Below are 17,018 nucleotides of genomic sequence, written 5' to 3' on the forward strand. Positions count from 1 at the left end.
TACAGATATTTTGAAAACCTTGAATTTCAAGAAGTGTCTAATCATAATGTCAAGTGAATTTTTTTTTCTACCAGCTATCTTGCTGGTGGAAATGGATGTCCATTCTATGCAAGCTGCCATTTCCTTCCTCTCTGATTTAAAACAAAATACATTATGAAAATGATATGAGATTCTATTATTTTAGTCATATGATCAAAGATGTTTAAAAGCATTCTAGTTGTTTTTCTATAGTGTTTCTATAGATGTTTACTTTTATAAAATGCTTGCAAATCATGCAGTAGTTATAGATGTAATTCAATTACAGAACAATACGCAGGTAAAAAATAAAAAGAATACATACTTTGTGAAAAGAGAAAGATAAATGAACTGATATTAAAAGAGGCTGATGGTGGCACACAGGTTCCAAATGCCAAGCAAAAATAAATAGCATTCTGACTCAAGAAGAAACCACTAATAAACCACTTAAAAGTTAGCTTTTGCTAAGTTTTAGTCCTCATTTATTTTGTTTGATAGAAAGACCAAAGCATGATAAAATATAATTGCAGAAATAAAGAGGATAGTTGCTTTTTAAAAATCAGCATAAGACTTTTAAAAAATATTTTCTAGCCTCCAATAAACTGCATCATGTAAGACATCTATTAACATACACAGTTGTAGAAGTGGTTTTTCATCTCAAATGAGTATGATGATTTAGAATCAGGCCCACATGCTAAACTTAAAAGTAAAGAGTTTTAAAACATATGATTCATATCTAAAATGAGATGATACATAAGTGAAAATAACTACTCTGTGTATAAAACACACACTAAATATAATTTACTAAAATAATAAGGCTAAAATAATATTAAGGAAACCCAAACTGAAAAATTGAAAGGTTTTTGTTTAAAGTTCCTCAAGCAGTATGATTCTTATCATTTCCTACCCTCAATTGATAAGAAATATTTAAAACATAGCAGACTTAATGTTTAATTTTGGGTAGGCACAGTAACCTTCCTTAACCTTTCTTAGGGAACACTGACCCCTAAAGGTTCTAAATTTAAATAAGTTTCACAAAATTCTAACATTAACTGGCATCCAGACCTTATTTTTACCTATGTAATTGTAGGTATGTACATTTATGACAGACATGTTTATTCAAAAAAATACTTAGCTTAAGCTATTTCCAATGGCCTGCTATGCACTATAAAACAACTACACCATATTTCTAATTTAATAAAAACCACTAAAATTTAAGAACTATTCAGAAATTTATCATACTATTCTAAATAATTACTCACAAGAGATTTCTAAGCCCCATGACTTTTTTCTAACATAGTTAAGTAAATCCTAAGTAAATGCTAAAATGGGCTAAACAACCAATAACATAAGAACTGATTGAGTATTAACTTTACATATGTCCTTTGATTATGACATTTCATTTTTTTTTCTTAAAAAAGTAGGGCGGGGGGAGGGGAACGCTGAAAAATAGGAACTTTCACGAAAGGATGATACATCATTTACTTCTTCAGAAGCCAGAAGATGTTACCAATGTTTGCTTGGCAACACATGCTTACTCAACCACCTATTGCTTCCATCAACTTAAAACTGCATTCTTTCAGGACTGTATTTTTAACCACCTAAAGAAATCTGAACATATTTTGTGGATATCTTCATTCATCCTACTCACTAACTTCAGCTTTACTTTTTCTAAACTGTCTATAATGACAAAAAAAGAGAAAAATGTAGATCATTTTGTCTGTTAACATTATTTCCTCATAAACTTTTTGGCATCAAATAGTTCAGCAATGTTTTGTAAGATGACACAAAGGCATATTTGTATAATAAAAGTTTCTAATTAGCTCCATTTCTTTAAAAATAAGCTAACTTTAAAAACTATTTACAAGAACAAATTTGTGTATGATAGTGCTTTGAAGCAATCTGTGCTTTATGATAAATCCCATGAACCTGGATATCAAAGAAATAACTATGAGATTTTACTGTTTAAACATCAGTTATCACAAAGCTCAAAAGATATTATACTTACCTGTTTATTTCTTAATAATGTTTCATTTATAGGCTTTTTATATAAAGGAATGCCTTACTCCTATTTCCAATGTTTAAAAAATGTCTGTAAAAATGCAAATTTTCTTAATGATGTTTCAGTCACGTCTACTGCAGTCTGTGCCTTCTGCAAACTATTTAAGCATCTATATCTTTAGCTATGAAACCTTCCTTTCCATATGTGTCCTAGAGCTTCAGTAGCCCCCTTCCTTAAAATCTCTCCTGGTTGTTTTACATTTATAAGAAGTATTTCCTCCACAGTCCCTACTCTTTAGATATATTAAAAAATAATTCCTTTGGCTCCTTAAAGATCCTTTTGTCTATAATTCAAACAGCATAGCTGTCATAGCAATGTGACCTCTGAATAGGGAGCACTGGCAAGAGGGGCATCATTATTTACTTCCTCTTTTCTTATTTTGTACATAAATTGAGTAAAACTGCTTTGAGTTCTTCAAAGGAATGAGTGTTTGCTTATTTGCATAAGTGAATAAAAACAATCAACAACAAATCAGTTTTTAGCCTCACACCAATGTATCCTTATTACAAACCTGTATATAGAAAGAGGAGAGCAAAATTAAGTGTCACAAAATTCACTCATTAAAGCTATTCACTTTGCATTTAAAACCTTTAACTACCTTACCCAGGTATTACTTGCTATTCCTTTATACACTATTCAATCAGTTACTGGATTCTAAGCTCATAACAAGTAACCTGGAATCACAAATAAGAGAAATGTTGCAAATGGTGGGCATTACCTACAAGAAAATTAACAACAGTGTGAAATCAAAAACAAATGCAGAAATTTAAAAAAAAAATGTATACTCGGTACAGCATCTTCTATACTTCGAAAGAATGTGTAGCTATTAACTTATTTAGTATGATAATAGAACATTCCCACAAAATGGCCTTTAACCTTCTGAAAAAAGGAACGGTTTGGTTGATGTATGGTGACGAAAGAGACCTGCTGAAGGAGGGGGAATCAAGAGAGAGAGCATTGTGTGCGATGTTTCGGGAGTAATTTTTTAAATTATAAAACTTACAGGAAATAAAAACAGTGAACATAAAGCTTTGAGGCTTCAACTACAAATAATACTATATTCAGAATGATGTTTCCCAAGGATTCCAGATTTGCAATTATATCCAGATTTAATTTAAGGGGCCTCAATTAAAAACCTAGTATTTTGTAATCCTGTTATTTATAGCTCTTTATCTTGCTCTATTCATGACAGATATGCTCCACCTATCTCCCTATCCATCCATCCATCCATCCACCCACCCATCCATCACTTCTCCCTTTTTCAGGCCACTTTGCAGTCTATCTTTCAAACTGTTTCTGTCTCTGTTCTCTCCCTCTGCCTATGCATATCTGTGTGCATTACTCTCTGTTTTCATGTCTCTCTCTGTCTCTGTTCCAAAGTGTCTTTTGTGTCTCCCACTGCACATCTCTTCTAGTCTCTGTGGCTGACTCTCCCTGGTCCCCTCTGACTCCGTTTCTGTCTCTTTCTGGATGTACCTTGGTTTGCATGTATCTCTACATGTGTCTCTGTGCCTGTGTGTGTCTTGGTCTATTTGTGTGAATGTGTCTCCCTTCCTGTATACATGTTTCTCTCTCTATATGTGTATAGCTTCTATATCTTTTTTGCTTTGTGTCTCCTGTCTCTGTGTGTCTCTTTTTGAGTGTCTGTTGTACGCCTGTGTCCCTCTCAGTGTGTTTCTTTTCTCTTCATCTCTCACTGTATACCTGCCGCTTCATCGTGTTTCTTACGCTGGCATCTCTCCTTCTTCATGAGTCTCAGTTTGTGTTTCTGTAGCTACATGACTTTCTCTGCCTGTGTGCCTTGGTATGTGTGGCCGTGTCTTTCTCCTTGAGTCAGTATCTCCCTCCCGTGCCTGTCTCCTTTCTGTTCCTTTCCCTGCAAGCATTTTTCTCCTAGAGATTCTCTCAAACTCCTGAACACTTTGTGTGTTTCTTTGTCTCTCCTTGTGTGTCTATTTTCCTTTTTTTTTGTCAGTATCTCTTCCTCTGTGTGTCTCTTTTTCCATGTGTCTTTCTTTGTATCTCTTTTGCAGTATGTGGGTCTCTTTGTGTGTGCCTCCTCCCGTGTGTGTGTGTGTGTGTGAGCGCGCGCGTGCACGTGTGGGCTTGTACTTGTCTGCCTCTGCCTAATATACTGGTTAGAACAAACACACCTCATTCACTGGCTTAAACGAGCACAACACTTGGGGTTTGGTATTAATACCTTAAAAGTCCTTACCTTTTGACCAGTCCTCCATGGGTACTCCTATTCTTGTTTGCTCTGGCAACGTCTCTGGTTTTTGCTCCAAGATTTGAAGCTAAAATAAAACCAACTCTAGATAAATAAACTTAAAACAATATATCAGAACACACCTAAATCTTAACTTTGTTTAACAGAGAATTTACAGGATAAATGGTTTTCTAAAACATTTATAATGGGACAATTTACTGTGTTTCAACAGGTGAAATTAAATATTTCTTCTCAGAAAAAAAAAGTTCTTGCATTCACACTTATATTTTAGTGAATACAATATAGGTTAAGCTTCTAGACATTCTTGCTCCTTTGGACAGGGAAACATTTATTTAACTGAAGTCTTTCCCAACTATAACTGCAACAATCTAAGAAAAATAAAAATTTTACTCTATTTGTCCTAAATTTATACAAAAAAATTTAAATTTATTGATTTGAATATACATTTTCACATAAAAACTTCAATTACTTTGTAAAAGTAATTTTAAAATGCTATTCTATTTTCTTAAAGATTATCATTAACTTGTGGAATTATCAGTATTTCTCTCCTGCACTTGTTTTCATAATAAACATGATAAAACTCTAAGGTTTTTTTTCATATGCTTTTAAAGTGAAAAAAATTAGATTTACCCCACAGCAAGAACTCTGTGTTCTTAAAAAAGTCCTCAAATAAAGCTGTAGTAAGATTCTCCTTTTCCAATTTTCTCTAAATATGTTGATCTGGAGTTGGCAATCTTTTTCTAAGTTTCTCATTTACTTTTGGATTAGTTGAAAATATAGGAAGTTATTAATATCAAAGAAATATGTTCCAGTCAATGAAGCCATTTCCCTCCATATTGCCCAAAAAGGTTAATAATAATTGCAGTCTTTTAATAAGGGATTCATATAGCAAGACATGTAGAAAATACAGTCTTTAATAACCTCTGTAGTATTTTAAAACATGTCTTACAGGCCTTAATGTGCTTAGTAATATACTACTTAAAACCATAATTTTATCCCTCTGCAATATACAGTCACTCTTCCTCATCATTTACCCAGCTAATGAATGCCAGCAATTAGTAAAATGTAATCCCATTGCACAATCATTTTAATGCTTTTAGCACTCAGAAAAGTAAACACCAAATTAATACTGCTCAAGCCATATCAGATCCTAGTTGGAAGCAAGCAATTATAGTTCAGCTCCTCAGGTGTAATTAAATGATTGGAATGATTTAGTTCCATAAATGCAAGTTAATTCATAAGCAAGCAACAAATATACTGGGAGTAATTACAAGAAACATTGACAGTCTAAGCAGGGCTAATTTTTTTATGAGATTGGCATAGTAAAATGCTGCCCTCTTCTGGGCATATAAGAGAATATCTTCGAGACCAAAACAAAAAAGTTCCCCTCAACCCTCAAAACCTAACTTTTAAAAACACGTTAGAAAAAATAATAATAACCAATATAACAACTTGATTTCATTCTTCACACAAAGAATTTTAACTTCCGGCTTACTGTGAAAATTTCTACATACTCTAATAATTAATGCTTTTTCCAATCAAGTTCTGAATTACAAGTACCAAAACACACCAGGCAATTCCTACAAATTGAATTAATCCAAATCATTCATATGTAACACTAATAGACTGCAGGTGAAATTTCTAGCACCCTTTTGAACTGCCAGGCCAATGCCTATATTCTTTCACTGGTAAATACTTACTGGTCTATTAAACATAATAAATAAGCTCTGCTGTTATAAGTACTAAAATTTGTAAGAAAAATTATCTCTAATGAAAAGTAAAATACTCAGTATTATTGTGACTATACATAATAATCTAAAATTGTTTTTAATGAACTCCAATAACAAAAATAAAAACTACAGCATTGGTATAATGTCATTACTACCACATTTGAAAACATAAAGAGTAGACGGAGTTCCCATTGTTGCTCAGTGGAAATGAATCTGACTAGCACCCATGAGGACGCAGGTTTGATTCCTGGCCTTGCTCAGTGGGTTAAGGATAAAGCATTGCTGTGACCTGTGGTGTAGGTCACAGACACAACTTGGATCCCGCATTGCTACAGCTGTGGTGTAGGCCGGTGGCTACAGCTACAATTTGACCCCTAGACTGGGAACCTCAATATGCCATGGGTTTGGCCCTAAAAACCAAAAACCAAACCAAAAAAAAAAAAAAAAAAAAACCCAAAAAATAAACTAAAACAAAATAAAACACACCCCAGTTTTACTTAACCATTCTCAACTTTCTACTTCCTTAGGCTAATGTTCAAAACAAATTTACTTTGTATACGGCTCGATGCTTATTAACTAAACTTCTTACACTAAACTTTCAGAAACATATTTATTATACATTTAAGTTATGCTATAATCAGTAAGTCTGTGTTAACACATATGTATTAGTAGCACTAAACCTATTCAGAATCATCCCTTTAACTTTCTGCAAAATTGAACATATTCTCAAATATTACTAATAGCACAACAAATGTTTAATTCTCCAATAAATGTAAAAGATACTTGTAGAGGATAATGGATAACACTACCAATATTCTGGGGCAGGGAGGGAACATTATTCCTATTAGGTTTCCATACCCTAAAAACTATAAAAATAAAATATATGAAAATACTAAAGTCCTCCCACTAGGTTTAAAATGTACAGCACATTTGCTTTGCCCTTGATGTCACAGTCTTATTTTTCAATTCATATCTTGTACACTGTAAGTTAATTGCTTTTGGAAAGTACTTATTATTCATGTAAAAATTAATGTGCCAATGTGTTTAAATCCTCTTAAATGACCATTCATGCATCTTTCTTCTTTAAGTACCAATGAAATCTGTCAAAAGACATCAATGCAAAATGGTCTTAAAGAAACTTCTAATAGAGATTTTTTTCCCTGCTAACACAAGATTTTCATATTCACCAACTTTACTTAAATTCCATTAATTTTTTAAGCTACTTTTAATAAATTCACCAAGTAAAATTTTTAGGCCCCATGGTCTGTCATTTGTGTTCCAGCTGACATTATGAATATTAATAACAGTGTTATCCTGATTAAATAGGCTTCATATGAAATCCCTGTGAATCCTATAGCTCAGACATCTCATTTTTCCAACTCTTTATGAATTTGGATTCAGCATTAAACTGGAAAAAATCTTAAAAAACAGATTTAATGGCACATTTGCATATTGTCAAGCAAAAATTAGATGTTCTAATGATTCAAATAATTACAACTTACATATCTACGTACTGTAATAGGAATAGAAAATTACTGTAAACATGCAACATATTTTATAGTTCTATTCATTTTAGGACAAAGAATTGAGACTGATAAAATACTGGTTCCTTTCCTTATACTCAATTTAAAGATTTTATATCAAGAACTTCTTTCATTCAAAAATTATACATTCACATTAAAACTAGTGGGATGATTTTATAGTAGACATCAGATAAACTAGGCTTATTAGTCAAAGTGCTAAAATCATTATGTCACAGATGTAGTATGTTAACTGCTTTATCATTACTAATGTATACCTGGTTCAAGCAGCAAAATAAAACCTAACTCAAGTTTGTTTTTAAGTTCTGCTGAAAAAAAAAAAATTACCCATGCTAAAAAAGAAAAGTAAAATCTTTATTATAATGGACAGAACATACTATATCAGCATCTGTTCAATTAAAATCTTCTCCATCACAGATTCCTAACTTCATTCCTCAAGTTGTTTTTAATTCTCAAAAGTGAGCCTTACCACATAGAAAAAAGAAATAAATAATAATTAGGGAAACCACATACCCTCTCGTCTTTCTTACTACACTGGAATTTGAATATATCTGCCAAAATTTCCTACTTTCACCCTATCAAAAAATGGAGATTGAAAAAAATTAAACAAACACCTCTATGCTCTCAAACATGACTTGACTCTCCTTTGTTTATTCAGCAGTAAAACACTTGATGAAACAAAATTTGTTCTTTGACCAGTCTAAAATTTCTAATCTGCCTAAAAAATTATAAGTAATTCTAACATTTACCCTTCAAAATTAAACAGTGCTTTTTTGATAGAAAGGCATTTAGAGATGCGATTTCATTCCCCAATGTAACAACACCCAGGAATTTTTTTTTTTTTTTTTGTCTTTTTGCCTTTATAGGTCCTCTCCCGTGGCATATGAAGGTTCCCAGGCGAGGGGTCTAATCGGAGCTGTAACCACCAGCCCACGCCAGAGCCACGGCAACACGGGATCTGAGCCATGTCTGCGACACCACAGCTCCCAGCAACACCGGATCCTTAACCTACTGAGTGAGTCCAGGGATCAAACCCACATCCTCATGGATACTAGTCGGGTTCATTATTGCTGAGTCACAAAAGAACTCCCTAAAACACTAAATTTTGGATTGTCTAGATTGAAAAATGTTGATAACTTGTGCACTGAAATGGTTTCATTAAATGGCCAAATAAAAGTGCTGTATTTCTTCTGAAAGTCAAATATTATATAACTCAACAAATGACATATGCATATCTCCTATTGATAGATTTTCATCTTATTAGACAAAAAGTCTTGCAAATATTCACAGTCCCTGACACATTTTCACTAAAAGAACTCCTTTCACTCAGTCTCCCATCACAGTCCACTCCTTACCAAGTTCCAAACTCAATTTCCTCCCAGCCAGGGAAAGCAAGAAAAGTTTAGAAAGAAAGGACAAGAGATGAAAAGAAACAACATGTCATAGCTATCAAAATTTTAAATACATATACTATTTGACTCCTCAGGTCTACTACTAAAAGTATTTTAAAAATATATAGAACATGTTTTTATGTACAAAGATATTCATTGAAGCAATATTTATTTCTATGAGAAAATACTCATTCTAGTCAAAGTGAACTTCTCTCTGTTCCTTAAACTCGCCAAGCTTATTCTTGCCTCAGCATTTGTATACTTGCTATTCCCTCTGCCTAGAATTCTCTTCTCTAGATCTCTGAACCATTTTTCTCAACATTTAGGCTTGCTCAAAAGTTAACTCTTCAAAAAGGATTTGCCTGGCCATCTTATCTACGGGAGAAACTCCTCTCTCACCACAATACCTGTGCTACTATCTTCATGAAACTCATTTTAAGTTTTATTTCATTCTTTTCGATATGTATCAGCCAACTATGTATATGGAATTCACATTCAGGCACAGTCCTTGTTTTTTCTTTTATCTGCATCCTTAGAAGGCGGCCTGACATATAGTAAGTACTCAGTATGTATATCTGACAGGCACACAGGTGAGTGGACAGCTGTGGAAGATTCTCTCAACAAGTATTTGTTAAGCTCCTATATATTATGTGTCAGACAACTGTTCTAGGAGTCAAATATAAAATAGATAGGTAAGACATAAATTACCTACATAAAATATATCTTTAGCCAAAACAATACAGGTACGGGGTGTGACTAAATTAAAGACAGAAAAAAATGTAAAATTATATTTACATATATGCATCCATGCTTGAACAGGATACACATAAAAAACTATCACCAGTGGTTACTCTGAAGAAAGGGTCTAAGAGTTGAGGATTAGGGTCTGAGATTGAGAGCATGAGAGAAAGAAGTATCTCTATTTTATATCTATCTGTATAATCTGCCTTTTTTTTTTTTAAACCATGTGCATGTATTATCTTTAACTTAATAGCAAATACTTATTAATAATCTTGGAATTTAATAAGAAACTCTGAAGGAAGACACTTTACATCTGAGAGACTCAAAATGAATAGAATGGAAGTAATATTTACGAATCCTTTGGACCTTTGAAAAAAATAATTAATGCTTAATTAACTTTTTTTTTTCTTTTTTCTTTTTTTTTTTTTTTTTGTCTTTTTGCTATTTCTTTGGGCCACTTCCGCGGCATATGGAGGTTCCCAGGCTAGGGGTCGAATCGGAGCTGCAGCCCCTGGCCTACGCCAGAGCCACAGCAACGCAGGATCCGAGCCGCGTCTGCAACCTACACCACAGCTCACGGCAACGCCGGATCGTTAACCCACTGAGCAAGGGCAGGGACCGAACCCGCAACCTCATGGTTCCTAGTCAGATTCGTTAACCACTGCGCCACGACGGGAACTCCCATTAACTCTTAATTTATACTTTATTATGGCTGTTTGCTTCCTTGGTTCGTTCACAAAAAGTAAAAAGTTCCAATTAAACTAATATATGGCAGAATTTTTTAGAATAGAAGAAAATAAAATGAATGAGTTTCCTGAGAATTAAGCATGTTTCTTAAAACAACCACATTTCTTCATTCAATTAGGGACTATTTATAATGTCTTAGTGTTGGGATTCTAAAGTTTAAAAGTTTATAATAAAGATAAGTCATTCTATATTATGACTATTTGCTATAACATAGTTCCCCTGTTATATGTTTTAGTAATCAAGAAATTACTATCAAAAAAATGAATTACTTCTCATCACTTAAAGTCATGGAAGAACATCAAATTAAGAGGAAAGAAATATTTAGCGTTAAAAATATGAATTTCATGTTTTCAAAACTTGGAATACTGTAAATATACCACATGGAATACTGCAACAGTTTTCAGTGTCAGTTACAAATGACACTTTGAGAATGGATATGGTATTGCATTAGCCTACTGACAAATTTTTAAAAAGCAAAACTTTAAAACCAGAATTATTTTCAGAGGGCCAGATACAGGGTTTCCTAAAATATCCTGAAACGTTTTGCCCTAAGCTAAACTAAACCAAATCACTTAATCTAGCACAGAACAGAATATAAAAACCAAAGTCATCTTATAGAGTAGTTTTTCTAGGGAACAAACAGCCTGTTTTCTTAAGATTCGTGTGACTGCCAAGTTCTGATGCAATGACACACTCCTTCACACAAAGGCTTACATTTCCACACAACCAAATGAAGTTCTTGGCAAATCAAAGGTAAAAAAGTATTAGAGCAAGTTAAATCGATCTGTAATGACAACTAGTAAGAACAGCCACTTGAAATAAAATAAAACCGCAGTTGTCAGAAATTGTCTTTCTAAAATAAAAATAATTATAAGTTCTTATTATTCATATATCATAATGCTTATTAAAAGATTTTATCAAAAACCTGTTTAATAACTATAATTTATATACTTTAATAATAAATAGTAACAGGGACATTAATAAATAGCACCAGTATGCCCTAATAAAAGTTAAACTTTTGCATTTTGAATATTTTTTAGAATTATTTTTTTTATTTTTTATTGTGGTTGATTTACCATGTTGTGTTACATATTGAATATGTAATAGCAATTCATACATTGTATAATTTAATGTTTATCTACACAATTTGTTAAAATCACAGTATTTAATCATTCGCAATGGACAGTGTGCTGTATGCAAACTATGTATTTCAGTTTTTAATTTATAATGTTAAAGGTAAACTCTAGGTACAAATTACAATTACTACAAACAAAATCTTTAAAGAGTGATTTAAAGTTAGGTTTACAGCTCTCATTTCTTGTTCAATATTAAAAAAGTCACAGTCATTAACTTCACTTATCTGAAAAGCTACAAAAGCTCATGCAATTTCTTGAGTCATTCTTAATAGGTTTACTTTTGCTAATGAAAAGTTGTAATAAAAATATGATCCTAAAATAGATAATCCATAGTTAATATAGAATATGAAAAAGAAAAGTATAAGAAGCCAAATATACAGAGAAATTTCCTTCAATAAACAATTTTATTTTTCTTACATTTTAAATTTTAAAATAATGTCAACTATAAATTCTACGTAAGTATTTTACCAGCTCTTTTGTTCATACTACCATAAAGAGTTTCTTAGGATCTAGAAATATATATATTCACTAAAAATCTGTTTCAGGAAAGTTAAAAAAAAAAAATCTCAAAATGGCAAATCAACTGAATTAAAAACATTACTTACACAATTAATAGTAACACAACAGTGTTCCAAACTACTACATAAATTAAGCAATGTGTGCTGTTTTTTTGTTTTTTTGTTTTTGTTTTTGTTTTTTTTGGTTTTTTTTTTTGTTTTTTTTTTGTTTTTGCTTTTTGCTTTCTCTAGGGCCACTCCCATGGCATATGGAGGTTCCCAGGGTGGGGGTTGAATCAGAGCTGTAGCCACCAGCCTACGCCAGAGCCACAGCAACGTGGGATCCAAGCCACATCTGCAACCTAAACCACAGCTCACAGCAACACCAGATCCTTAACCCACTGAGCAAGGCCAGGGATCAAACCTGCAATGTCATGGTTCCTAGTCAGATTCGTTAACCACTGCGCCACGACGGGAACTCCTGTGTGCTGTTAATTTTTAAGAGACATTTTCCAAAAGACAATGCTTTTTCATTTTAAAAGATAATAATTTTATTTCCTTCAAGAAACTGCATATCTATATTGTGTTGATTTGTACTATAGTCACCATTAGTGCAAAATACAAATAACTTGACATTTTACTAATTAAAAAAAAAAAACTTTTTATAAACAGTGCAGAAAATAAGGAAAACCAAAAGCTGAACCTTATTCTGTCATAAATATTAAAACTATTATAAAACGTCAGTCAAACATTATAGCTTTCTGGTGGAAGTAACACTAACAATAATAACTAATAATAAGTATTATACTGGAGTGGGAGTTGGGGGTAGAGACTGAGGGAGGGAGAAGAGCAGCATTCACGGGAAGGTAGAATACAAGGGTGTAGTTCAACTAAGATTAACTAATATGACCTATGAAGGATAATTGTTGAAGCTGGGTTATAAGTACACAGGCCTTCATTATTCTTGTCCTCTCCTCTTGTACTTTTGCAATTTACCATAAGAAATACTTTAAAATACCTATTATAAAAGGTAACACCCAGCATCATTTACTTTCACAGAATTAGCAATGAGAATTCCATTTTTTACTAGAATTTTATAGAAATCCCATCAGTCTCATGCCTGATACATATATATATGCATACACACAATTATCATGCAAGAAATATTGCATATTTTTCATGAATATACACACGCACACACACACCCCTCATGGATTCTGTACTGCATGCCATTTAGAGAAAAGCCTAAAAACTTAGCAGGTAAGAACTGAAAAGAAAATATTATCCATGAGGGATATGTACTTTATTTACTAAAATGCTTTGGAATTACTCCCTGACCTTAAATTTAACAATTTCCTGAAGCTAAGACCTTATGTTACCAATGACCTAATGCATATGAGAAACAGGGTAGGTACAATCTGTCACCCTTAGCAAACATTCTCTTCACCAAGCCACTTAGAGGACATCTGGTGCACCCTGAAGCAACATCCTAGTTAGTTACTGCTACAGACTTCTGCAATGTAAGTAATCAAGTTTATCATTTGTTAGAGTCATAACTACATGAATCTGAAACATCCCCTTATTGTATCTTAAACGACATGTATTTCCCATGCTGGAGATGTTTACCATTTGTAGAACAGTCACAGTTCTTTGTATATGCACAATAATTATTTCTTAATTAACAAAGATGGTGATTTAGAAGAATCATAACCAGAAATAGTGACAATGACTATACCACCATGTCTCAAACTTTCAACATCTTTCATCATTTAAAACATGTTATCTTAAGTATACTTGCTTGAAACGACAAATTTCGGACTTGTTCACAATGTTTAAAAAATTATTTTAATAAGGAATGTCATAACAGTGGAAGAAATACGTGTGTTTGTAATCTTTCATCAAGGTGAAACGATAGTTTAGCATATGTCAGGTCTCATTTTGCTTCTTTTCTGACTCTTCATTTTGAGGAACTGCAAATTCAAATCTCATTCCAGGTGAAATAATTGACCATTTGCTGAAAAGCCTCCTGATAACACCATTTCAAACTTCGAGCGACTGACGAAAATATAGTAAAATATATATTTTTTAAAACATAGATAAGCTCAAAAGGAAAAACAAGAAACATCCACATGTCAAAATCAAACCACGTCATCCATGAGAATGTTGGGACTGGAAGCCACGTCATCCATGAGAATGTTGGGCCCAAACAGGCCTAACGGTTAGGGTTCAACAGTGTAGACTTTCCCTTTTCTTAACCTCCAATCACCTGCTCAATATTGAAGCCAGACATAAGGCACCTACCAAATTAGGAGGAAAAGTTAACTACCTAAGCTCAACACCAAAAGCCTTTGCCATGGTTGGGGCAAGAAATGCAAAACTGTACTTAAGCCAATCGACTAATGTAAAACCATTTAGCAACGTGAGACCATAAAGTCCAGCCAGAAATCTAAAAAGAAAAACAGAAAAGAAAAAAAAAAGTAGGACATGAGCTAGATTCCTTTACAAGATAAGTCCTTTTAAAAATAAGCTCACATCCCGTAAAAAATTATAACATATATGAAAGAACTTAAGGAAAAATAATACAGACATACAAAAGAGAGAAAGATTCATATTTCAACAACTAGAGAAAACTAAGAAATCTGAAATCAGTCTTCAAAATAGGAATAATTTTTAAATTACCAAAGAGATAAATCAACATAATCCATTAAATTAAGAAAGGCAGCTATTAAGCATATAAAAGGATAAGGATATAAAAAAGAACCAAGTAGAAATTGCAGAAATGGGAAATGTTAAGTTGAAACTCTGTGGATGAAGTAAAAACTAGAAAACTAGAACCCAGAATTACTGATAAGAAGGCAGAAGGGAAGAAATTCCCCAGAATGTTGTGCAGAATAAATAGGGTTTAAAAATATGAGAAAGAAGAGACACAGAAGATAAAAGTCTAATAAGGGTTAGAGGAAAATCATTAAAAGAAAGAAAAATAAAATAATTGCATGTATTCCAATTAGAATAGAAAAGGTGCTCCTAGAAAAAGAGTAAATGAATCAGAGTTGTACAGTATCAGTATCATCTAACTCCCATGGAGATGCACTCCCAGCATCACATTCTGGCAAAGACCTTTCACTTTCTTCAAATTTCCTGAAATTACTGCACATCTACATTGTTTTGTAATCTATAAATCACAGCAATGCAATAATACACTTCATAATATCAAGAGATGTTTCAAAATGCTAAACCTGCTTTATCCTCTCTTTTTTCATCTTGTCCATGAAGGCACACGAAACATCAATATAACTGCATGTTAATATCCAGCATGATGCTATTTCTTCATTTTTTTTTTAATAGCGCAGCATTATCACTTGTACATATCCTGTCATCGACTTGGTCAAAACTGTTTGCCAAAAATCAAAATAAATGGCAGAATGCAAAGCCACCCTTAAAGACTGAGCACATATAGTTCGGTCTGTAGTCTTAGTTCTCACAGGGCAAAATTCTATGACATTACTGAGAGCATAGGAAAAATATTCAGTAGCTATGCTCTGCAAAGTTTTTGTTTACAGATACAGAAATAAATAGGACTCCAAAAAAAAAAAAAAAAAAAAACCACCTTGCCCATATCTATATGATTTCTTGGGAAGCAGATTTAATGCAATCCCTATCAAAATTCCAATGGTGTATTTCATGGAACTTGAATAAGTAATTCTAAATTTATATGAAACTGCAAAAGATCCTGAATAGCCAAAAAAAAAAAAAAAAAAAAAAACCTGGAGAAAGAAGAACAAAGCTGGACTCACTCTGACTTCAAACTACAGTTGACCCTTGAACAACTCAGCAATTAGGGACAGTGACTCCCATACAGCTGGAAATATGTAACATATATACATATACATATATACATACACATATATAACTTTATAGTCAGCCCTCTGACTTGCAACTTCAGATTCAACAACCATTGACACTGTAATACTAGAGTATGTATTTACTGAAAAAAAGTCTGTGTATAAGGGGATCCACTCAGTTGAATCCTGTGTTTCAATGACCATCTATGTACTACAAAGTAATCAAAGCAGTAGGTTTGGGGCAGAAAAACAGACACACAGATTAATGGAACAGAACTAGAGCCCAGAAATAAAACCACATGTATGTGGAAAATTCATCTACAACAAAGGAGCAAAGAACATACAACGAAGGACAGTCTACTCAATCAGTAGTTTGGGAAAACTGGACAGCCATATGCAAAAGAATGAGACTAGAGCACTACATTACACCATAATGAATTAGACTTAAATGTAAGACTTGCAACTATAAAATTCCTAATAGAAAACATAGGGAGTAACCTCGCTCACATTAGCCTTAGGCAATGTTTCTGTGGATCTAACCCCAAGACAAGGGGAAAAAAAGCAAAAAACAAAACAAACAAAAACAAATGGGACTACATCAAACCAAAAAGTTTCTGAATAGAAAGGAAATCATAACCAAAATGAAAAGGCAACCTACTGAATGAAGAAGATATTTGCAAATTATACATTCAGCATATATTTTAATGTCCAAAATATATGAAGACAACAATAAAAGAAACATAATTTTAAAAATGAGCAAAAGACATGAGTAGACATTTTTCCAAAGATATACAGATGGGAAAACAAATAGAAAAGATGTTCAAGATCACTACTTATCAGGGAAATGCAAATCAAAAACCAAAATGAGATATTACCTCATACCTGTTAGAATGGTTATGACTGAAATGATGAGAAATAACAAAACAGTGAGGATGCGGAGAAAAGAAAACCCTCATAACATACATTGTTAGGTAGGATTGTAAATTGGCGCAACCACTATGGAAAACAGCATGGAGATTCCTCAAAAAATTTTAAGTGGAACTACCATATGACCCAGCTATTCCATTTACTTTAGACAGCAATCAT

The 17,018-nt window shown here is 32.9% G+C and overlaps 1 protein-coding gene across 10 annotated transcripts in view; it reads right to left on the reverse strand.

Moving 5' to 3' along the window:
- Nucleotides 1-17,018, reverse strand: part of MIPOL1 (mirror-image polydactyly 1) — a 278,917-nt gene that overhangs the window by 215,848 nt on the left and 46,051 nt on the right. For 8 of the 10 annotated variants that reach the window (XR_002345852.1, XM_021099133.1, XM_021099138.1 and 5 more), the window contains exon 2: nucleotides 4,296-4,374. The exons of the other annotated variants lie outside the window; for them this stretch is intronic. Coding sequence is in view for 7 of the 8 variants with exons in the window: in XM_021099133.1 (XP_020954792.1) it covers nucleotides 4,296-4,314 (19 nt within the window). In the remaining variant the exon portion in view is untranslated. The remainder of the gene's footprint in view (nucleotides 1-4,295; nucleotides 4,375-17,018) is intronic. 10 annotated transcript variants of the gene reach the window in all.

The sequence above is a fragment of the Sus scrofa genome, chromosome 7, assembly GCF_000003025.6.
Source record: "Sus scrofa isolate TJ Tabasco breed Duroc chromosome 7, Sscrofa11.1, whole genome shotgun sequence".
Taxonomy (NCBI): domain Eukaryota; kingdom Metazoa; phylum Chordata; class Mammalia; order Artiodactyla; family Suidae; genus Sus; species Sus scrofa.